Genomic DNA, 24,174 nt, shown 5'->3' with positions numbered 1-24,174 from the left:
GCAGAGAGAGAGGAAAAGGGGTAGGGACGAAAGGAGGAGGGAGGGAGGGAAATAAAAAAAGCCCTTTCCAAAAAAGTATTGGATGTCTTGAGGAATGCAGTCAGCCCCCTGGGAAAGTACATATCTGTGAGGCGCTCGCTGCCCGCCGCTTGCATTCGGCCGGCGCCCCGTCCAGCACACATCAACCCCGCTGCCCGGCAGCTCCGCTCCGCTCCCCCGGGGGCCTCCGTCCGGACTCGGGGCTGTCCCGCAACTTTTCAAGTTTTTCTTTCGGAAGGAGTTCGCGCGGGGACGCGCCCTAGCCCACCGCCACCATGGATGCCATCAAGAAGAAGATGCAGATGCTGAAGCTGGACAAGGAGAACGCCTTGGACAGAGCTGAGCAAGCCGAAGCGGACAAGAAGGCAGCGGAGGAGAGAAGCAAGCAGGTCTGCACCGAGGGCCCGGGCGCAGCGAGCGCCGGGGCGCAAATCTTTCCTGACTATTCTCTTTTTTTTTACCTCCACCCCTCTTCTTCCCCCCTCGCCGTACTCTGTTATATTCCACCCCCGCGCCCCTGCAGAACTGGTTGAACTTTCCCTAAGGCAGAGCTTCAGCCTGGCAGCCGCCGCTGGAGGTTCCCAGGGGCGCGGCAGGAGGTCCTTTCCCTTTCCCCACCATTCCAGCTGGGGAGCAGGGCCCTGGGACGGCTGCGTGGCCTCTGTGCCTTTGCCACAGGGGGACGGCTTAGAGAGGCTGCCCAGAACGCCTGGTTAGCGCTGGGCAGATGTGCGGCGATTTGGCAAAGGACAGTTAAAGCTGTGATTGCCCACTACAGCATCACTCAGCAGATGTGTCCGATTCGAACTGCCCTCCCGCCCCTCTCTGGACGCATGCCCCACTTTTTTGTCCTTCTCCAACCCCCCTCCTCTACACCTGGGGCTTCTCGATTCAGGGAGGGGGATGCATTGATTGCACTTTTCTGGGAGATCCTGAAGGAGGAGGGAGAAAGGAAGAGTGATTTATAAATTAGTTACAGTTTTCTAAGCCAAGGGAGAAACATATTTGTGCGTTATATTTCCTCTTGTGCACCTAGTTAGAGAATGACATTGTGCAATTGGAAAAGCAATTGCGTGGGACGGAGGATACAAGGGACCAAGTGCTGGAAGAGCTACACAAGTCTGAGGACAGCCTCCTCTCCGCAGAGGAGAATGCTGCCAAGGTATTGTGCCCTTGCTGCAAGCAAAGAGGATCTAACTGTCTCTCCTTCTTTCTCTCTCTGTCTGTCTGTCCTTTTCTGTCTCTTCTGCACTCACACCTCTCCGTTTGCACGATCACGCTGCCTGCTGCACCTTTTCCCGCCCGCCCTCCCCTCTCCACCACTTTCCACCCATATCACAGCTGGAGGACGAGCTGGTGGCTCTACAAAAGAAGCTGAAGGCCACTGAGGATGAGCTGGACAAATACTCCGAGTCCCTTAAAGATGCACAGGAAAAGTTGGAACTGGCTGACAAAAAGGCCACAGATGTAAGTTACCCCCATCCCTTTCACCACAAGCCCAACAGAGAAACCACACACTCCCTCTGCTCAGGACAGCCTGGACTCCTACTCAGCAGCACTGCAAAGCTTTGCTGAAGGCAGGGTCCAGGCACCTCCTGGACAGGGAGGTGGGAAACACAGCACTGCATGAGGTTTGCACACTATCAGAGGCATCTGATTGGGTTTCTGCTCACTTGACATGTGCTTTTTATGTGCACTTGCCACTCTAGATTTGAAAGTAAAGAAATGGTGATTTATCTATTCAGGTGATGGGTAAAACAACTCAGGGTGGAACAACACTGTCTTGATAGTGAAACAGAAGCAGGGAGTTTATAGTGAGTAGGTGCAGGAGAGGGAGATCCAGAAGAGCAAGGGCTGCTAGTTCTGATTTCAAGAGAGTTGTTCCTAGGTATGCATGTGTTAGAACTGCTGGTAGATACTGGTTTGGCTCATTGGTCCCTGAGATAAAAGGTTCTCTCCTGCTTTTTTTTTTTTTCCCCTCCCCTTGGAATCAGTGGAACTGCTTCACTTGTCAAAGAAAAGCTCAGTCTGTGTGACAGAAGATTGTCCGGAAGATGATACTTGCCAGTTTTGCTGTTCAGAGGACAGGGATCTTGGGAGCAAGCTGGGAGATATATATAGCTCAGCACTTTATATGGTAATAAGGCAAGAGCTTGTGCCTCTCCCAGGCCCTCATCCCTCCCACCTGTCTGTTCCTGACATGCATTTAATGGATCGCATGCATGGAACCAGAAGAGTCTGTGCAGTTAAGGTCTTGGTCTCTGTTGCTGCTGTTGGACAATTCAATTGTCCTTGAGTAAATCTCAGGTCTGAATTACAGGATTAGATGAAACTACAGTATTTCCAAAGCAGTGATCCTCCTTTTCCTATAGCTCAGCTTTAAAAGTCAACCTCAAAGCCAAAATGAAAAGGAGTTGCCACAAAGGAAGCAAGCAAAGTATTTCAGGGGGAGGAGGGATACTTTCAGAAAAAGAAATTTTACAAACAACAATTTGCATAGAAGACAACATGCTTTTATCTTTTTTTTTTTCTAAAAGGAATAAAGAAAGAAAAGGTTTAGCTTCAATATGGCAACTAAGTTATAGAGCTTTGAAAGAGAACCCGAGAATTTAACAAACAGAAGTGTTCAAAGGAACAGGGGAGAGGGATCCGTGTATAATGTGGATCAGATGTCTGCTCTGTGCAGGCTGCCATAGGAGAGGCAGCTTCCTAGCAGGACATTTATTTAGCTTGTTCAAAGGAACCGCATATAGATCCAAGGGAGATATTCCTTATATGGAAAAGTATGCAGACTATTTGGAAATAGCTTGCCTTGGATGAAGGCAGGAGAAATGCTATTAGATTCCTGTTCTGAAACTAAAGATCTTCCTAACTGATCCCCATGCCCCTGCTGGAAAACAGTGTTTGGAAGCTAGTTGAGGGCAATTTTATTTGCAGTCTTCCCTGAGGTGGAGGGTGGGAGAGTGTCTGGCTTGTTTTCATCGAGGTAAATGTCTTATTTATTTGTATGCATGGAATATGTCTGACAGTTTAGGGATGTATACCTTTTTTTGGCAATGAACAGTATATTTGGGGCATTGCAGTTGACCCAGTATATACCTTATTAGTTTGGATAGTTCCAAGCCTTAGGAAAAGGACAGAGGCAGGGAGGGAGTGTCGGCTCGCTGGGATGGACTCGCCTTTCACTGGGACGAGAAAATCTTACCTGTCCGGTATGACTCATCTCCCAAAAGCCAGGCACATCCCGGGAGCCACCCCACCTGAGAGGGGGCAGCTGTAGCCCCCTCTCCCCTGCCCGTGTCTCAGGAGCCAGGCCGGGTGCAGCAGCCTCTGGCGGGTTCCTCGATGTCATTTTGTGACATCGCTCATATGGAGCCGGTGTGCGGGGGGGAAAGGTGGGTCTTGACCCCGGCTCCTCTCCGGTCGGGTCCGGGGCACCTCGCGTGCTCTGCCGCCAGGCGGCGCTGCTGCCCCGGCACATCCACCGGGAAAGGCCGCGCTACCGGCAGGACCAGCCCAGCCCCGGCCACGACCGGCCCGGCCCCGGCAGGAGCGGCCCATCCCGGGCCGGACCCACCCATCCCCGGTCAGGAGCGGCCCATCCCCGGCCACGACCACCCCAACCGCTGTCGGATCGGGCCAGAGCCGGCCCCTTCACTGCCACGACCGGCCCATCCCGGTTCAGGACCGGCCGATCCCCGGCAGGACCAGCCCATCCCTAGGACGGCTGGACCATCCTCCGTCCCCGCCCCGCTCCCAGCCCGGTGCCGCAGCCCCGCCCCGGAGCGCTGCGGCGCGGGGGGACTTCCGGGGCTGCGGCGGGCGGAGGGAGGCGGCGCGGGTTGGGCGAGGTGCGGGCATGGCGGCGATGAGCTCGCTCGAGGCCGTGCGCAGGAAGATTCGCAGCCTGCAGGAGCAGGCGGACGCCGCTGAGGAGCGGGCGGGACGCCTGCAGCGGGAGGTGGACCAGGAGCGGGCGTTGCGGGAGGAGGTAGGGCCGCCCCTCGGTCCGGCTTGGGCCCGGGGGTTGGGGGCGCGGCTGTCCCGCCTGCCTCTCCGGCCGGCGGAGCGGGAGGTCGCTTCCCTCGCCGCCGTGCCCGACAAGGTGGTTGTTACCTGCGGGGTCGGCCCGCAGCGCTGCGTTCCCCGGCTCGGTAACCCGAGTGCTGCGTGGGCCGGGCCCAGGTGCGGCGCGCCGGGAGGCAGCGCTAGGTGTGCTGGGCAACAGCAAAACCCCGAGCTGGAATGAGGTCGGACTTAGCCGAGTTGCTTGAGATTACTTGTTTTGTACTAAGCTATGAGCAGGGTTTTATGGGGTGTTTCCCCTCAGAAGTCCTAGCTCTTTTATCCCATGCAGACGAGATCATCTGTGTGGGAAGTCAGCATGGCGACTGTTGGGAAGTACGCGGGAGTGCACCTGAGATGGCCCATGGTACCTGACAACACCCTGAGCGTACAGCCCCAGTCACTGAACATCTGTAGTGTGTGCTGTTCATCAAAGCTGCTCGCCAAGAGGGGAAAGGAACAGTAGGCTTGGTTTTAGGCAGAGGCAGGATCAGGTGTGAGCAGCACAGGCTTACGTAGCAGAGAGATGTAATTATGGGTGGCAGTCACCATAAAAAAAAACCGATAGGGTTGTTCTTTGTCTTATCACTGACCTTTGGGAGTTCCAGCAGCTGTAGCTTAATGTTTCCTGCTGTAAAATCTACAGTGTTCTTTGAGGCAGTTTTAGTGTCTTCAGTGATTGCATAAAAACAAAGCAAAAGAGCAAAGCTCTTGTGTAGTTTATTACAATAGAAAAAATTGTGATTATTTGATTTCCTTATAATATGGGCCTTTCTACACATTCTGGGCAGTAAGTTCAAAAGAAGAGCCTCCTGATTACTTGCAGGTCATCTTCTGGAGCAAAATATGGCCACTTGTGCTTGTGTAACTTGCATTCTTGCAGATCACTTGGCATATCTGATTTTTTCAGCGAAGAGCCATAAGTCATTTCATAAGGGTTTCTGTTTTTAAAAAAACTTGTACTTGTTTTCTAAGCTTTGTGGAGTAAAGGAAACAAAAATTCCTACTTTCAGTAACATGTATTATTCTGACCAGCATATTAAGCAATTTCTCTTGAAAAGGATAGTTTTGCTGTTAACTTTTGTGGCAGAAGGAATAGTGCTGGAGGAGTGATTACAGCCTTCTGGTGGAGCCTTCCCTTAAGAGTTCAGCTTCATTGCAGTAAGGCTTAGGACCCTAAAGGTTAATGTTTGTCTCTTCCCTGGAGTTGGTTTATGTGGATGATGTGGAATTCTGCAGAGTACATTCACGTGGTATTTAGGTTTTTGTGTGGAGGGGGTCAGTGCTGGGGTGAATAAAGGCTGAAAACCGAACTCCCAGGCACATGTAGACGTGTGGTTTTTCTGCAGTGCTGGCTACAGATGAGGAGTTTTATTGTTGCAGCTGTATTTCTGCATGCTTGAGGAGGGAGGCTGTGAGAGCACTGCAGCAAGCGAGCTGAGGTGTGAATCTGCTCCTTCCCTCAGTGTAATGCCTTACTTGTATGGCATGTGACCAGCTAGGGTTGTTAGGTGAGGGTTTTTTTTCTTCCTGTGCAAGGTACAAATATGCAAACAACAAAAAAGCTATAGCTGTGGCCAGAACATAGCACAGCCTCCAGCTTTTGATTGTTTTACCAGATTGTTCAAAGTTTCAAGGCTGTGATTAGCAGCCATTCCCTTAAAGAAAAATCTTGTTTTGAGTACATGCATCTCAAGAGGCTGTTGGTAACCACTTTTTCAAAATGCATTTTTCTTCCTCCTTCTGGAAAACAGGATCTCCCATATAATAGTGATAATTAGCACCCAGTGGCAGCTTATCCATGTCATCACTCATTGTAAAAATATGTGGTGTGTAAGTGCCACGGCAGAAACATGGGTTATGTTTGCATGGTAGCAGTGGGAGTGCCCTGAATGTCACTGGGGTTTTTTCCTTCCTTGCCATATAAGGAGAGAAGTCCTGCTCTGCAGAAGAGTAACTGGGGCCATATAAGGCTGATTGGTAAATCCTTAGTGAGTTACTGGAGCAGGAAGTGAAAACTTGAACTTTAGTCACCCTGTGTTTTGAAGCACATTTTATGCTCTTATCATGCTGAGCAGTCTTGACATGATAATCATTAACTTGAACATTACAAATTTCCCTAGAGTAGCCTTTATGAAAGGTCATTTTCTTTCTTAAATGTGAAAGTTCAAATTCTTAGTGTTTTAAAGCCAGAAGTCCAAAACCAGAGATTTTGAATATTACTGCTTGATTACATAGCTAAATGTTTTGTATTTGGATTAATGTGGATCTCTAAAAATGAAGCCTCTTCTTCTGGTTTTTTGTGTTCATTGCCAACACATATTAATGTTCAAAGATCTAATTGCTTCCCTGTTCATGTGTTACTTTCAGTCATTCTAGCTGGACATCATCACTTTTATGTCAGAGGTTGTTTTATTTGTCTGGTCTGTAAGTTATTCTTTCTTGTGTTATGAGCACCAAAATCTTTGCTATGGACAACTCTATCCAGCTACCTCTGGTTAGAGAAGAAAAACTACCAAACTGATACTTTTGGTATTTACTTTTGCCAGAGGGTTGGTTTTCCCCTCAACTAGACATCATAGGAAATTCAGATGTGTACTTCCTCACATATAGCAAGTATATATCATATATGTTTTCTGTACTAATTGTTATTCTCTGAAGTAATTAACTTTTTAGAATAGTTACCCTTTTATATATACTTTGTGCTTAATATAGTTTTGAAAGAAAGTGGGTTTAATGATGAGGTTACCACAAGAAGGCTGGTTTAGACCTTACTCTGCAACTTAGGCCAAGTATAGGTTTGGAGCTGTAATATAGATGAGTTGCAAGGGTTGTACAGAAAGTTAAGTGAACAGGTAATTCAAGAAAGGCAAATTTAGGGGAAGATTGAGGATGGAATATGGGAGGGAAAAAAAAAGGATGTTTAAGGGATTGCTGCCTGTACTAGGGTCCTTGCTGGTGTCTTTTTTGTCAACTCTTGCACAGCTTGCCTGTAAACAAAACCTCTGGGGCATTGGGGCACTTTTTAAATGTTCTAAAACTCTCTCTGTGGCAGCTGTCTCATTGCAAATGCTGATCCAGGTGTGTTTTTACATGTTTACACTGAACTCTTCTTACAGGACTCAAGGAAATGTCGGGACAATTCTTGCAAAATATGGTGAAAGGTCATAAATAAAGGAATTGGGTTAACAGAAGAATTGAGTAATTAGCTGTGTTGATTTGATTTAAAAAAGGAATGGTCTGTAATTAATGTCTGCAAATACAATAACAGAAAATATTTGGGTAATGGTGCATAATTCTTCCTGTGCAGTTCTTTCTAGTACAAATTGTACAGTCCTTGATGTGCTTCATTGAAAGCAAGCATTAATCACTTTTTTCCTCTGTTAAGCAATAACTTCACAATTCAATCATGCACATCTCTGTGTATGGACTTTCTAGTGGACAAAGTCAGAAATTACAAAGTGCTGTTAAATGGCACCAGCAGGTAATGGGGTAACCTTTTACAAGGGAAGATGTGTGCCTTACTGTGAATTAATTTCTATTTCTTCCTGTGCTTAGGCTGAGAGTGAAGTAGCTTCTCTGAACAGACGCATCCAGCTGGTTGAGGAAGAGTTGGATCGGGCTCAGGAGCGTTTGGCCACTGCCCTGCAGAAGCTGGAGGAGGCTGAGAAGGCTGCAGATGAGAGTGAAAGGTGGGTGGAGCCACACCTGAATGGATTTGTTACCCTTATGACAAAGATCATAATTGCCAGGGTGTGGGTTAGGGAAATAAATGAAACCACTCCTAGGTCTCTGAATATGTGTAATCTGCTCTTCCTTTGCCTACATGGACTTCAGTTACAGCTTGTCTGTAGAAATGTCCAAAATAGCTGGGCTTGGATTCTTTTTCAGTGGTGAAGATGAGATTTAAGTATGGTAGGTCTTTTGATGTATCATTCACATCCTGCTTGGCCCAGCCCAGACTTCCCTGATTGGATGACAACTGTTGTGCTGTTGGGCGATTCTTGCTTTCATTGTGGGTAGAAAATCTCACCTGGAGAGTAGTGAAGTGCTGGAAGAGGCTTTGGTTCTTCTGTTGACAAGATTGGTATGTGAAGGTGAGCAAAGGAAAGAGACTGATAATTCCTTCAGATTTCCAGAAGTCTGTAGTATAAGTTAGGAACTCAAGCTTTGTGACTTTGGAAGATCTTCTGTCTCCTTCCAATGGTACTTTATATCTGTGATAGAGCCTTTTATTGTGAAAGAAACCCACACATTCTGCACCTTACTAAGGATGGAGTCTGTTGGAAAGAAATTCCCAGAGGCTCACAGTGTGGTTTGAAACCTTTAAGGTAATTTTATATCAGACATGTGCAACACGTAGTGTTTCTTGTTATGAAGGATTTCAGTTTTGCTTTTAGAGAGCACAGGGAGCTTCTAGGGCTCTGACATGGCAAAACCCAGGGGAGTCTGGCCCACAGACATGACTATTGTCAGTCCTGCAAGGGTTCTAACATGCTGTTGATGAGTGTGAAAGCACAGATGTTTTCAGTCTTATTAGGTCTTTAGAAGCAACACCCTTTGTTAACCTTTCTATAAGAGGAGTTTTTCCTGCAATTTAAAATGAAAAAGATTTCTACAGCTGAATTACAGTAAGAGCTAAACAAATCACACTATTTTTTTCTTCCTAAGTCGTGTTTTGTTCCTTGAATTTCTGAAATGTAAGTGCACAGGACTAAATCTTTGGTGTGAGGACTCACCTGTCTGATGTGCTGAATACCACTGTCTGAAAGTCACATACCACAAGTAGTAGAGTTGGAGATAAACTGGCAAGCCCTGAACCTTGCATTTCCTGTTTTTCACATTTTTCAGAGGAATGAAGGTCATTGAAAATAGAGCCCAGAAGGATGAAGAGAAGATGGAAATCCAGGAGATCCAGCTTAAAGAGGCTAAGCACATTGCTGAAGAGGCTGACCGCAAGTATGAAGAGGTCAGTTCTTGAGTGCAGCTCACCTCTTTCTAAAGCCCATAAGGCTGGGCCTGTAATTTTTGTTTTTCTCTTTTGCCTTTTAAGCTAAAAAGATCACAAACACCCCTCTCCACAGCTGTGGAAGGAAGATCAGGCACTCAGATACCCCAAGGGACAAGGTGACAGGAGATCTGAGCTTAGATCTTTCACTAAAATGCGTGAGAGTTCCCTAAGCTCTTAGGGAGAGAAATATTTTTCAGTTGCCTTTTGGTGAATGAAAGGGAGGTCTTTAAAAATGTCAGATAACTAAGTCTCAGATGAGTAATGAAGATATCATGTAATCAAAACTCAGGTGTTGGCCAAAAAATGAAGAGACCTGGCCTCCTTCTTTGTAGGTTCTAGAAGCAGGTGAGGTGTAGTGCAGCAGCATAATGTCCCTGATTGTCCCTTGCCTGTCCTTGTAGGTGGCTCGTAAGCTGGTGATCATTGAGAGTGACCTGGAGCGCGCTGAGGAGCGTGCTGAGCTATCAGAAAGGTAAGTGTAGAACTGCCCTGGGATGTATGTGAGGTGCTAGAAGAGAACTATAACTGCATGAAACGTTGGCAGCACACTGTGTGTTCAGCTCCAAGCTATGTTTTGCTCATTTACTGTAATTGTTGAGATAAGTGGTCAGTGCCAAAGTAAATGTGTTCCTACGTGTGTGCGCGTGTTTTGTCACTGCATGCTGTACCTGCACACTGATTTTGTGAATGGCTTTTGTGCATTTCATGTGTTCACTAACAGCCAAGTCCGACAGCTGGAAGAACAGTTAAGAATAATGGATCAAACCTTGAAAGCATTAATGGCTGCAGAGGATAAGGTACTGATACTAATAAACAGTTTTTAGGTTTAACTGCAACCCAAGTGTTTCAGCTTCCATAGCCAGTTAGCTCACTCAGTAGTAACAAATAAGTCTTTGCTATGCTCTTTACTCTCTCCTTGCATCTCGCTTTGGTGGTTTTCTTTGGTCTCTTTTTTTGTTTATTGATTTTTATCTTTAAAACTGATCTCCTGTGCAGCCAAAAGAAGCTGAACTGTCTCACGTGTAAAAGCTCTGTAAATGTTTCTGTGTAAGCCAAGAGCTGTAGATAAATTTCTGTCTGGTCATTGTCTTAATGTGCACTTGAACTGGTATTTGGCATCACAAAGAATTGCTTTCAGTCTGTGATGGCTCAGCTGCTTTTGAGGCCGTTCTTTTGCCCTGTAATTGTTTTCATTTTTCTCTATCTTTTCCCCCTATTTTCTCCTGTTTCTTTTGCTTGACTGAATCTTCCATCCTCCCCTTTCCTGCCTTACCTCCGAAATAACAGCAAATGTGCTGAGCTTGAAGAGGAGTTGAAAACTGTGACCAACAACCTGAAGTCGCTGGAGGCTCAGGCTGAGAAGGTAGGCTAGAGACTTATGTGAGAATGTGTCCCTTACGTTGTCATCTGGCCTATGGGGTTTTCTTTGTGTGCCAGTCACTTTGAAGCGTTTCTTCAGGGCTGTTGTCATTAGAGGCTTTTGGATTTACTGCTCAATTCCTATTTGGTTCCTGCTGGAACATAGCATATCTTGTAGTTCCAAATAGGCCAGTGTTATTTGGCCACATGTTCTGTTGAGTGTTCTGACAGGATTAAGTGTTAATTATAGAATGTCCCTCAAAATGGCATTGTGTACTACCATTAAATTTCTCCAAAAGACATTCCTCTTTAAAACTGTAGTGCTAATTTCTTCTCAAAGTTCCCACCATATTGCACTGGAACGTAACTCAAGGGAAGTTTGACTCTTGTAACCAACCATACTACCACGGCCTTCCAAGTGGAATTAATTTTGTTTTACCTATAACAATTTCTTGTGTAGGTAATCTGTTACAAGAGTTTCAAATGTGGGGTTTTTTGGGTATATTTAGAATACCCATCTAATACTAGTGATCCTCTTTCTAATTACAGTACTCCCAGAAAGAAGACAAGTATGAAGAGGAGATTAAAGTTCTGACTGACAAACTGAAGGAGGTAAAATGAGAGCTGTTATTTGCAACATATCTTCCAATGCACCTTTGTTTCTTTTAGTATAAACACTACTTTGATGCTCTAAGGATGAACATACCATTTTGGAAACAGTTTACTGTTAAATATCTCCCCTAGAAATTAGTTTATATTAGCCTGATTATTCGCCTCATCTCACTGTGCTTTTTTCCTCACTTGAATTATTTCTTTTCTACTCCTAAGTACTGTGTGTGTTTCCTAAAGTAGTTTCTATTTGTCCTGACTGCAGGCTGAGACCCGTGCTGAGTTTGCTGAGAGGTCAGTAACCAAGCTGGAGAAGAGCATTGATGACCTAGAAGGTATGTGGGGCTGTTTTTCTACTTACTGTGGAACTACATATCTCTTACTCTTCTCTTGTGTGAGGATTTTTGTTGGGTTTTTTTTCTACTGGGCTGACTTGTTCTGCTTATATAAATGTGTCTGCCTAAAGAGTGGACAGAATATTCTCTAAAGGAAATGTATTGATATCTTAAATGCTTCAGGTGAACAGTGTTTTGCTCTTGCCTGTTGCTTTTTCTCTTATGTTCTCAAGACTCATTCCATTTTTTTTACTTTATACTCTTCTGTTTGGAAGTATATAAATGTCACAGGGTAAATGATCAGATGACAAGTGTTATTATCATCTTAGTCAAGAGCTGATGAAGAGTTGCATTATGTTTGCAATAGTTAGGAGTGTAGCAAGCTAACCTAAGTTATTGCTGTGATAAGTGTGGGTTGGGGCAGGCATTTTGTGACATAGACCAGTTGTTGGGTTTTGGTAAAGCTAATAGATTGTATACATAATCAGAAGGATTATTCAGCTTCAGAGAGTTTGTTTGTAAGGTTTTGATTAATCTGCCAGAACTGCAGCAGAGTAGTAGAATGTGCTTTCTGCCTCTGGAGAAAACAATTCAGTAGGACTTTGTAATTTGAAGTTATATGGAGTTTGCTATTTAGAGGCATTACATTAAGTGTAGGATTTGAAGAAGCTAAATTGCATGGCGTGGCAGGCTGGATTCTGCATGAAGGTGATGAAATGCCTAAGTAGCTGCTGAAAATTTATGATCCCTGACTCAGGAAGGAAGCAGAGAAGAAAGATAAGTGTTTAGAAGGAACAAAAATTGCTGTAAGAAGCTGAGTTTGACATCACACAAACCAGAGTGGTTTAAAAAAAAAGTGTTAGAAAATGGTAACACCCTCGTTGGGCCCCATTTTTTGATCTTTTCTCCCTAGCTCCTGTGTGCCCTCTTAATTAAAACAAAAGAGCATTGAAGCAAAAATCCAGGGCAGTGAAACATGAATTTTTGCATCTTTTGTACTCTCTTTTCTTGGTTTTCTGTATATCACAGGTTGCCCCGTTCGCACTGCAGTTAATGAACTTGTTGCATAAAACTGTTCACTATTTTCTTGCATAGAGCTATTCACTATTTTCTTGCTTTTATTCTTCTCTAATTTTGTTTCATTTTGTCTGTCACAACACTTCTTTCTGTGCACTCTTCCCATTTCCTACGGCTTCTGGATGGTATCCCCATGCCACCACCTTCACCTTCCATCCCATGATCCTGCTCCCTTTCCTTGCACACTCTGCCTTTCCTGGGGGAACACCAGATGAGCTCTATGCTCAGAAACTGAAGTACAAAGCCATCAGTGAGGAGCTGGACCACGCTCTCAATGATATGACTTCCATGTAAATGTCCTCCCAGCCTGTGCCCGCCCCTGCTTCCCTGCCCTCACTGATTGCGCAGTACCGGCCTTGTGAAGTGATGCTCCCTGTGTAGTGGGAGATGCTTTCCTTTAGAGAGAATAGGTGTACAAAATACCATGAACAATTGCTTTACCCTGGCAAAGTGTGGGTGAGTGTTGTGCCAAGCCTGGTAAATACTCATGGTGATTTTGTAAGCTTGTGGTTACTTTTTGATTCTGTGTCTGCAATCCTTGTGTCTTGTGGTTGCCCTTTGTTTGTAGCTCTGTGTTTATCCTTTCAGTTCACCTCTGTTCAAACATTATCTACCAGGCCCATCATGTTTGTTTTACCAAAGAAAATTGCTGTGGTCCGTGTTGCATTCAGTGTATTCCTTTGCCTGCTGTCTCAATTTTTGCTCTGGCAAAGTTCCTGCAAAAATGTCAGAAATTTAGATTTAGCTATGTTGTCTATTAATGACAGTAGAAAGTGTTTACCTAAATTTTCACAACTGCTCTGAAAATTTCAGCTGTTATCACTGAATTGCATGTGTGAAAATGGATTGAAAATACCTTGTCATTTAAACCCATAAAGGCAACAATTGGATTGTAGATTTCTTCTATGTATTTTCTAGATAGCAGTAGTAATTTTAGTTGCATACACCAAAAATGTGGTAATACCAACTTTAGCCATAAGGAGAAAAATAAAGAGTGGCAGGAAAGTAGGAAAACCAGCAGCTGTAAGGTGTGACTCGTCCTTGCAGTGTTTGACACAAAGTGACTCTTGTTCCAAGGACTCTGAACAGAGGTCAGCTGTGCTACCTCCACCTTCCCATGCATGAACACTGCAGTGGACATGGGAGAGGGGAAGAGCTCTGGCTCTCAAGTGCTTAGGAGGTGCACTGTTTAGTCCCAGCATTCCCTTTTGGAACCCCAGGCATGCTTTCAACAAGACATAAGGTTTGCTTATGTCTTAGAGCTTGAAACATATTTTGTGTGCACCCATATTTTAAATGATTTTTTTTCTTCATGTTGTTTTTGTCCCCATATCTGTTCATTACTTTCCTCCTTCTCTCTACCAGCATTTTAGTAGAGGTCTCATGTTGCTTTGTATGCTTTGATTTTTTTTGTTTTGTTTTGTTTTGTTTTGTTTTTAAATTCCTCCCTGACATATGGTTTTGCTTAGTGGCTTATCAAGCAAATGGATTTCTTTTTCCTCCTCTTTATACAGAGATTACAATATTTCTTCTATTTGGGATATTTCTAAGTGGAAAACAGATTTAAAATTGTAGTCTACTGGTATAGGAGGACGTGACTGTATCATTCTAGCCCAGCATGGTGTGCTGTTTCTCTAGCATGGTCATCTCAGCATGTTGGGCTCTGCTGTGCCATTGCTGCTTTTTTGAAAGTCTTTACTGCACCTTTTTTCATTTTCTACCTTATCTCACTTTTTCTTTTCATGCAGATAATTTTCTTTGCTTCAGTTCTCCAAAGACATCTTCATCGGGTTGGATAAAACATCTTTCCAAGCTTTGGATGTTTCATGGGCTCATTGTCCTGTCTCCTAGCTTAGTTGACTCTTCCTTTATCACCTGTCTCAGAACATGCTCTGTTTGTGCTCTGCTGTACAGAAACTACATTTCTCAATGTAAAATAAATATCCCAGCTGTATCCCTTTTGCTATTCCTTTGCCTTTTATTTATTTAAGTAACTATTTAAGTTATTAATAAAATTTGCGCTTTTATGCCATTAGGGATTTCATTTTTTGGTGTTTTCATTTTTTAGCTGAAAACACTTTTGCCTGAATGTTGATAATGCCAAGCCAGCAAGTGCAGTGTGTGAAAACTGACCAGTTATTATCTTAGTTTTTCTCAAACTCTGCTGTAGATAAAATGACAAATAGATTTAATAGGAACTCTTCCAGTTGTTATTGTTAGGACAAAATTTGCAAGGATGCTGCTTCCTTGGGGTCATTGGTCATGGGAGCATGGCTGAGGGAGCAGTTACATCCCTGATGTAACCAGATTTTTTCACTTTGAAGCCTGAAATCTTTTCCTAGCTTTATGCTGAAGACTTCTTATCTCTATTTAAATGTGTTTGTTCATTAACTGATATAGTTGAGAAAGATTTAAAGAGACAGCATCAAAAACTTTAAATTCTTTTTTTCACCCAAAAGTATTCCTTGAAATGTCTTGCAAAAAAGGTTTTCCCTCTTTCACACCTCAGTTATTCAGCAAAGGTGATGCTTGCTAACATTTTGGGGTTTTTACAGTATATTTTTCTTGAGTGGCAGAATAATATTGGAAGCTCATTGGGAGGGTTTCAGTAGCTTTCCACTTGTGCTTAGTTCAGACTTGTGAGTTTGAATTGCAGACTCATGAGAAATGTTTCAAAGCTGGAGTAGGAAAATTTTAGTGAGTGATTATGCTATTAATGAAATTACTCTGCTGCAAAGTGGAACAGCATGGATTTCAGGTTTTAGCTGATTTGTCACTGTCTGATTAAGGATGAAGCATTAAATACTGACATCTTGTGCTCTTTTTTGTTACTTGCAACTAGGGAGTTTATTGCCTTATTTTAACTTTATTTACATCACAGTGAAAGAAGTTATTTTCCAGCTCACATGGAAGCGAAAACCAGATTGATTTCTGGTGGTGCTGTAACTCTATATATTGCTGAAGTTCCTAAGTCACCAAAGCTAAATAAACTCATTATACCATAGCTGAACTGTAGTTTTCAACTTTTAGAAAAATATGAATGTCTCTTTCTTGTTCATCTTCAAGACAGTGCAGTCTAACCTAGATGTTCTCCCTTCCTCAAAGCTTGTTTTCCCAATAAGGCTTGTGAAGGGATGCTTGGCCTTCCTGGCCTGCCATCTTTGGGTAACTTTGGCATTTCCCAGTTTTCTGCCTATGACACATCCTAATGTTGCTGGCTGGAGGCAGAAGCCCAAATACAGGATATATATCAGCAATCACACACAGTTCAAGTAATTCAGTTCAGTAGTTTACTACTCCTCAACTGACACAGTAAGTGGCTGTGTGTGAAGGGTAACCAGATAGAATGGGATGTATAAAAGTTGAACAAATATAATGGTATGAGCATTTGTAAAATGACTGAGGCTAATAACTTCACAAATGCAGGAGTTAGGGGGTTGTGGTCAACTGCAGCTTGACATCTGAGCCAGAGTAAAATATGCTACAGCAACTCCAGCTTCTTAAACCTTTCGTGGTTTAGTTCACTGTTCAAGTAGAGTTTTTTGTCCACCCAATTCCTTGCAATACTGGTGTTTCTTAAGAAAAGTAAACAAAAAAAAGCAAAATCCATTGTAGGAACCTGTCAATTTTTAACATAGTGATTTTTAACATCAGTATTAAAAATTTGCCTTTTGTGTCAGTCATACATGATCAGCTCTGCACTGAGAGATGACAGATTGCTGGACAGAGTACTGGAAATGAGTAGTGCAGTGTAGAGTCTCAGGAAGCTGCATGCAGAATTCCTGGCTGCTCCTGCTGCTCTGATCTTCACTCCAGGGAGCTGTTGTGGTTTCGTGCTCTGGTGTGGTTCAGCACCCTTGTCACCCTCAGTTGTGGTATTGTACCTGCCATGTCTGGCTGGTTTTGTGCCTGAGGCTTCTTCCCAGGAGTTCAGGGCTGGCTCTGGGCTCTGCTGAGCTTTGCTGACTCTGCACAGAGCCAGAAGTCCCTGCTTGGCTGCCGGGGCTCCTGCAGAGCCAGCCTCTGCCTCTGGAGCAGATGGACACATGGCCCATGGGGAGTTAAGGGCTCACTGTCCTCTTGGGAAGTGTTTGCCCTGCTTTACTGGGGGATTTAGTTGTTTTGGAAGTTGAGAAATAAATAAAAATCTCTGCCTCAGTCAGAGAGGAGATTTCTGTGGTGATGGTAACAGTAAGTTCACGTGATTCATTTTGGAATAACAGCTATATACACTTTGCTAGACAAAGTGAACTTCTAGTTACTCTAAGGCTTTGATGGTTTTTTCCACAAATATGTGACATTATCATGGTGGGAGGGACAAGATCAATTTTTTACTGGAGGATCTGCAGCATCAGAGCTGTGAAATGTGCCCTGGCTTATTGGGCTGGCTGTGGGAGTTTGGGCTAGGGAGGAAGCTGGGAGGAGTTGCTCACCATACAAGCATGTCCTGCAGACCAGCTCACTGCACAGCTTTGCCTTTGCTGTGTCCAGTGCCTGCAGGGGAAGAGGATTCCTGTGGAAGCTGTCAGGCAGCTTGTGGAAAAGAGTCAGAAACAGTCATTTCCTGTAGGGGAATAATCTGGGATCAAGAGGTCAGGAGTGCATTTAGGCTATTGAGAAGAGCATGGACAATTTGAGAGCACAAGATAGTCAAAAGCCATTGTGGAACATTTTTTTCACTCTGCAGAGCAATTCTCACTAAATGTGCTGTCACAACATGGCTGTAGCTGTTCTGTTCCAACACAAATTGTCCTCTCTGTTTGCTGTTTTTGAGCAAAGTGTTCATCCGTCCTTTTCATTTTCACCAAATGTGAGTCTGTTTTCTTACAAAGTAAAACTCAGCAACTTAAAGGTATCAAAATGTCTGGATTCCAGTAACACCAGTAGTATTTACCTATCAAAAATAACATTTCAGCCCATCAGACTTCCTAGGAAAGGAGTATGGGCTGAGCCAGACCTGGTGGTAGTTGCCTACTGGCATCTCTCCTGCTGCTCCTTATGCTGGCTGTGCTGCAATTGCTTTCCCTCTACTGGCAGATGAGGTTCCACAACACCTTAAGTAGTTTGCAAAGAAAAATGGCACTTGTAAAACAAATTCATGCACTGTACAGAAGAGTAAAGTAGGACTTAGTACTTCTAGGACTATAGCTACAGTTCTTCCATTTCTATTCCAGTTTGTGTCTCACAGCTGTTCCCCACAGCAGGATTCTTAGCCAGTTCTTGATATGGTGCAATAGCTGTTCCTTGGAGTAGCTATTGCTAGAGTTCTAGAAACAGAGGTAAAATGTTTTCTCTCTATGTTACTGAACTGTCTGTCATGTGACCAGTTTCTTTAGTAACTCTTATTTAACTGTTTTCTCTGTCTAATCTGTCTTCATTCTCCCTCTTTTTTCCCTTCTAACCTGCTTGCTGCCTGTACAGACCAACTCTACCAGCAACTTGAGCAAAACAGTCGCCTAACTAATGAACTAAAGCTGGCATTGAATGAGGATTAAACTTTAGTGTGACTATATTGTTAACTTGTTTGAAAACACCTTCTTCCAAATTTCCTTAAAGAATGAATCAGTAATTGTAGAAATAAGCAAGAAACTCGGAATTTTTTTTCTGTTGATTCTGTGGTAAATTAATGAAAGACATTCTCTTGGGAAAATATGGATATGCTTCTTCTGGATGAGGCTTTTCATTCTGTGTCTGCACACCTATTTTGGAGGAGCACTAAGCTCTTCTGCTGTGCAGTAGCTTCTTTCTACTTAAGAGCTACAGCATTTCACTAACAGTATTCAAAAAGTAACAGCCTGTATTGTAGAAAGGCACTCAGTTTATCCAACATGAATTGGCCCTAAGATTTTTACCACAGTTAGAGAAAAATATTCACTAGAATCCATATTTCTGTATTTCAAAACCAACTTAAAGGATACTACAGCTGTTTTGTCTGGAGACTTTGATGTGATAATTTTGCCTTACTATGAATTTGGCTTGTATTTAACATTAAAAAAAAAGAATGGGAGCTCCATCTGACAGTACCCAATCTGTTTAAAGGTATGCTTGCTGAGTATGAAGTTACTATTACTGCATCCTGGGGGGATGCACCACCAGAACATTATGCTCATTTATTGTATTAACTATGTGTGTTAAGTGATTGTCCTATAAAAGTGTGCATGCAACATAAGGCTACTAACTTTGAGTTAATTTATTTTCTAGAAGAAGTAAATTTCTTAAAGGTCACTTCACTGAAAACTATAATAGTTTAAATTTTTTTTTGTTCTTTGTATTTTTGAAATCTATGAAACTATTAATTGTGTATCTGCAAAGAACTTATTTTCTTTATTGCCTACTTAAAAAAAAAAAAAAAAGCCATTTATTATCTCACATACTTACAAGCAATGAGCTTCCAAAGCATTGTGTCTCTGTTGGCACTGCATTTTCTTGACAAATGCAGCTGTGAACAGTTCCAAACTTGCATTACTTGCTGTTTGTTTTATTAATTTGGAATTCTCTCTAGTTGTGTTATGTGGAAACATTGATATTTATGAGCATGCACATTTCTTAACTTTCTAAACCCTCTGAGAGAAATGATGATTGCATGCCTTCATGTTCAGTGCCTCCAAAGAACTGTTATTCATGTTTTAATTTTCTAATCCCACAACAGAGAAAGTGGCGCATGCCAAAGAAGAAAACCTTAATATGCATCAGATGCTGGATCAAACTTTACTGGAGTTAAACAACATGTGAAAACCTTCTTAGTGGCAACCACACTATTTGTTTGTTTATTTTTACACCTGCTTGCCGTGAAGCCCCATAAACATGTCTTTATTTTAGTTTCACCACAGTCACAAGAACATCTGCTAAATTATCGAGCAGGGGTCAGGGAAACACCAAAATGGGCAAGCCATATGCGGGTTAAACAACATGACATTATGGTTTAAACGTGCCATTTCCCAACAAAAATGTTACCTACACTTTGTAGAGAGTTCAGCAATTTGGTATGCTTAGTCTTTGAAGAATCCTGGCTGTGGCAGAAAGTGTCCCACCTCAAGTGCCAACTCCAGTTTTTACACAAGAAGAATGATTCGTGTTCAAGAGAGATCAGGTGGAAATGGTGCTATTTTGAACAAAAGGTTCTACTTGAAGTCTTTTGTTTGATATCAGACAAGTCAGGAGTTGTCCAGCACAGTAATTTATTTTTATCAGAACTTGACTGGTCTGTGAGAATTTGGACTTTCTGTGCCTTCTAATTCAGTAAAACAAAGATATATAAGCAGTGGAGACAAGTGAAGGCTTCTGAAGGTTTTAAATTGTATTCTTGCAGCTCAATACAGAAGTGTAGGTCAGCATTTCATCTTGAGTTTTCATTTGATTGTATTTTTCATGTTGAAATGAAAGATTCAATAAATTCAGGACAAAACATTAATTTGGAAGAGATTGTGTTAAAATGTATTTTATTTGTGGGGGTTTGGGGTAGGGGAGGAATTTTTAAACTGATATTTGCCTCACTTTTTTCACACTTTCTTTGAGCAGTCTTAAAAGTATACCTGTATGTAAACATTGTATAATGATATGAAATAAAATGCACATTTTAGGACATTTTTTAAATCTTGTTCTCCTGTGGTTTGTTTTTCATCACATCAGTTTCCTGTGCATCCCTGTGTGAGCTCTGCATGTGTGCAGGGTCTCTCATGGTGTGAAACACTGTTGGCACACTGGCTCTGAGTCTTTGCTGTGTTGTTAGGCCCAGGTATGGAAATGTGCTGGTTTGGACAGATGTGGATGTGCAGCTGCTCAGAGGGGCCCTTTGAGGGCCCTACTGTGGGAGCCTGTCCCTGGCACTTGACTGCATGCCCAGGTGTGTGCAGGATGCAGTTATCCTCTACTAAGGTAGAACTTTCCAGAATTACTCATCATTGACCAAAATGTTTTTGGTAAGACCATTGCAGAGCTCCCATAGACCTCTTTGGGAAATGAGTCCTGAAGGCCATGCTCTTGGAAACACTACCATCTATCTGTATATCTGACCTGGTAATATGTGCTCATTTACTTCAACACAGTGATAAACCTTTCAAAATCATGTGTCATGTTCATAAAAGATACTTACAACTTTTCACTACTGGTTGCTAATTTCTAAATATGTAAGTGTCTTTATTTGAGTTGTTAGGTCTGTCAACAGGCAGCTTCAGGACTTGAAAAATAATTTTTTTTCCCTTCTTTTTCTGTAGTATATTGCTGAAAGCAGATGCTGTCCATCCCTCTAGCAGCAAGGAGCTTGGTAGGAGACACGTAAAGAGACCTTCCAGATCACCAAGGAATTTCCATTAGTGGGCCCTTAGCAAGCAACTGAAAACAGATGACTCTCAGCCACTGGTGTAAGTGGTCAAGGGGTAAAGTAATACCAATAGTTTCAGGTTCAGTGGGAGTCAGAGAGGGAAGATGTACTGGTATGAGCTTGGGGTTTTTTTGATTGTGCTTTAAAGGGAGGAACTTGGTAACATTACAAGTTTTTGTGTGATTATTGCAAAGTCATCCTAAGTAGAAGGGATTAAATCCTTGGCTTCATGTTTCTCTTGTGTTATTGGGGAGCAAAATGCATGTTACAAGGCTCCTGCAAGGCCTTAGCTTGTACTGGAGACTGCCAGATAAAATTCCAGCCACAAAGTGCTGAGGTAAGTTACTCTAATCTCTTGCTCCTTCCTTGCTTAGCACAAGGATGAGGTCTCAGGTGGTTGAGCTCTAAGACTTCAAATCCTCATCCCTGTGTGGCTTCCCCTGGTGCTGCTGGAGTCAGGAGGACTTCCCATAGCAAAGTACTGTGTTGGGAATTGTTTGTGGAGTAGGGCCCAGGGCCACCCAGAGAGTCAGAGGCTGTGCAGGAGTAGAACAGAGGAGCTCTTGGCACTGGGCTATGAGTCTTACACAGCTGAATGTGCTGCCAGCTCCACTGGATTGCTGCTATGGGCCCTTGGTATGTGCTTGAGTCTTAAACAATGGGTCTGAGTGAGGTCAGACCCTTTGTTTGCTGCTTATATTGCTTTTCAGGAGACCACAAACTGCCTTGTGGTTTGGGGAATCTGAGTTCAGCTCTTCCTGTGTGTAAGGATATGAGAAGACTGTGGTTTTCATATCTCTTAATGGTAGCATGTCACCAGTAGTAGGGCAAGCATGTGCAGGCAAGGAGATTAGAATTAATCTGAAAAAAATCTGTTGGCAGAGTAGACTTCCCCAAAGTGCACTGTTGCAGATGAATCCATAAAGCTTCATAATAAGTAAGTAAAAGCTTTTCAGTTTCAAGGAGAGCTAAATGGAGCAGTGAACACAATAAGGATGAATCTCACCAAGTGGCTTTTTGCTGACTACCAACAGACACATAAATACAAATAAGAGCATATTTGCTGGAGCAGGAAAATTGTTTTTACCATATCTCATAAGCTGCTCCCCCTCATGGAGTGTCTATTCAGACAAAACACAGTGAAGCTGCAAAGCAGTGGCTTGTAAAAACAAGCTGAGCCTTGATTTAACCCCATTCTAGCAAATTTGCAGCTACTTTGCTGTTTTAACTAAAAAACTGTTAACTCACAGAACCCTGCATCATTCAGCATTCTTCAAGATGTATGTCCTGGTTTGGAGAGTTACTCACCCTTTCTTTTAATGCAAAAATGTATTTGGCAGTCTGAAATATATCTTAATTGTGCAGCCATGCTCTGTAATTGTCTGGTTTGGTTTTTGAGCTGACTTCTCTCAATGAAATGAGTAGTTTTGAGAGCACCAGAACTGACAAAACCTGCCTTCTTGCAGATTCCTATCTCATGGTTGGCTGTAAACTTGGAATTAATTATTTTTCCAGCTATGGAGACATTTTTGTTGTCTCCTGCTCCCTCTTGGGATATCTCTGATACCAAATAATGTACAAGGCCTGCTGCAGGGTGTGCTTTCCTTCCCTCATGGCCCTCAGAGGCATGTTCTATCTTAATGGTTCCTTATGTTCACAAAACTTGCAGAAATGTATTTTATCTTTTAGAGTTTTGTGTGGTCAATCAGTTCAATCCAGAGTTACTGAATGGGTGAGAGATAAGAAAGAACAGGAACTTTGATTAGGAAGCAAGGCTGGAGCAGTAGACTGCACCTGTAGAGCACTGCCTCTCAGCTCTGGATCTGTAAGTATTATGTGTATTAAATGCTCAAAACAACTCAAAATCTGAGTTGTCAAACCTCACTATACTGTGAATATCACAGGAATATCTATTACACTGGGCTGTCACTGACTGCTGGAATGTTCTTTAGTGACAGAAAAAGTGATTAGCCAATTAAATTTTAAAATTGGGGAAGGAAATACTCTACATGACAGCACATAGAAAAAGAGAGTACTTTTTCCTTCAGGTGTTCCTCTGGGTGGGCTTCTTTTAATAATAAAACAGGAACATCAGTGAAAGATGAAGTGGGAATTGCAGCAAAAAGGCCAAAGTGGAGGAACCAAGGATAATGCCTTTTATCTTCATGGAGGATTTTTTGAAAATGCATACATGAATAGCTCTTTTAATAGAGGGAATCTGTATAACTTACTGTCTTCAGTGTATGTTGTGTTCTTTCCAAGCTACAGAGAATCTGTACAAGTTTGCATCATCTTCTTGGCTTCAGCTGCAAACCCATCTAGTTTTCTGTGAGTCAGAGCCTTGCCAATTCATAATCTGCAGCTGAGAATTACATAAATGCAGGATGCCCCTCAATGCCAGCAGCTTAGTGAGCAGTGCAGATAGTCCAGATGGAAACAATGGGAAACAGAAGCAGATAGAAGTCTTACAGACACATAAAACCCCATCACTCCTTTCCATTTGTTATTTCCTGACTCCTAATGCACCAAAATAAAAGCACATTCTGTAGTATTTTGGATTTGAGTATTGTGGACCTTAAGGACACCACAGCACTGGCTTCTTCCTGTATCTTTGCTGGTTTGAGGAATAGCTGGATAAAGCTTAAACAGCTTCTTTTTCATTAAAAAAGTAGAGCAAAGACACACAAAATCCCCAAGTCCTGCAGAGCCAGCTGCAGCTGCCAAAACTACATGTCATACACACTGACATGCAGGGTTGTGAGAACATTTCTCTATTCTTCACAGCAAGATTATATGGATCATGGGTATAAAGGGTTGATACATGTTTGAGGCCATGATCCAGCAAAATATTTTGAATGCCTTCTTTTCCAGGGCCTGACTATGATCTGCTTCTTGGGATTGCTCCTTTCTTTGAGGTAGTTTTCATTCTTTTCCCTGAGACACAAAAAGAAATGTCAAGAATCCATGTGGTCTGTCACAGCCAGAGCTCATGGCAAACAGTGTTTCCTTGGCTAAAACCTGCAAAGTGCTGCACCTAATGATAGTTGGCTGTGCCACTGAGGAAAAAATTATGCAGGTCTGGTGTTCCTACAGTACATTTTGTGAAAGAATAATCAGGGTGGATCAACTACAAAGCTCTGGTAAGTTGTTTTAACTTGGGACACATTGGTATTGATATTAACATGGAGATCTGTGTGAGTTTCCAGTTTAAAAATTGAGCATTTCTTTGCAGGCCCAATGGATAATTTATTATGTTTTTCTTGACAAGAATATTACTTGGAGAAATAGCCTGGGAAAATGCTTCAGAATCTTTCTTCTGCTTTCAGGATTATGGTTTTTTTGCAGCCAGCAAGGAAGAG

At 42.8% G+C, this 24,174-nt stretch overlaps 1 protein-coding gene across 26 annotated transcripts; it reads left to right on the top strand.

Moving 5' to 3' along the window:
- Positions 1–61: 61 nt before the first annotated feature.
- TPM1 (tropomyosin 1) lies at positions 62–20,088 on the top strand. 26 transcript variants are annotated; one of them, XM_059858104.1, is made up of 10 exons: positions 64–428; positions 1,076–1,201; positions 1,381–1,506; positions 7,663–7,796; positions 8,956–9,073; positions 9,517–9,587; positions 10,403–10,478; positions 11,024–11,086; positions 11,349–11,418; positions 12,707–12,789. In XM_059858104.1, the coding sequence occupies exons 1-10, from the start codon at positions 315–317 to the stop codon at positions 12,787–12,789; spliced, it is 981 nt and encodes a 326-aa protein (XP_059714087.1). In that variant the 5' UTR covers positions 64–314. The 26 variants fall into 26 exon arrangements, with proteins under 26 accessions (XP_059714090.1, XP_059714089.1, XP_059714087.1 ...); XM_059858103.1 differs by lacking the exon at positions 10,403–10,478 and adding an exon at positions 9,837–9,912; XM_059858087.1 differs by lacking the exons at positions 1,076–1,201; positions 10,403–10,478 and adding exons at positions 9,837–9,912; positions 14,244–14,449 and having other exon boundaries at positions 66–428; positions 12,707–12,785.
- The last annotated feature ends 4,086 nt before the right edge of the window (positions 20,089–24,174 follow it).

This window comes from Haemorhous mexicanus, chromosome 13, assembly GCF_027477595.1.
Source record: "Haemorhous mexicanus isolate bHaeMex1 chromosome 13, bHaeMex1.pri, whole genome shotgun sequence".
Taxonomy (NCBI): Eukaryota; Metazoa; Chordata; class Aves; order Passeriformes; family Fringillidae; genus Haemorhous; species Haemorhous mexicanus.
The sequence above is the reverse complement of the archived record's forward strand: the minus strand, read 5'-3'. Positions and strand labels throughout refer to the sequence as shown.

Coding starts and splice junctions, on each gene's coding strand:
- TPM1 (XM_059858107.1), top strand. CDS start 315: ATGGATGCCATCAAGAAGAAGATGCAGATGCTGAAGCTGGACAAGGAG. Junction 11,087..11,348: donor TGACTGACAAACTGAAGGAG/GTAAAATGAGAG, acceptor TCCTGACTGCAG/GCTGAGACCCGTGCTGAGTT. Junction 11,419..14,243: donor GAGCATTGATGACCTAGAAG/GTATGTGGGGCT, acceptor CTTTTCATGCAG/ATAATTTTCTTTGCTTCAGT.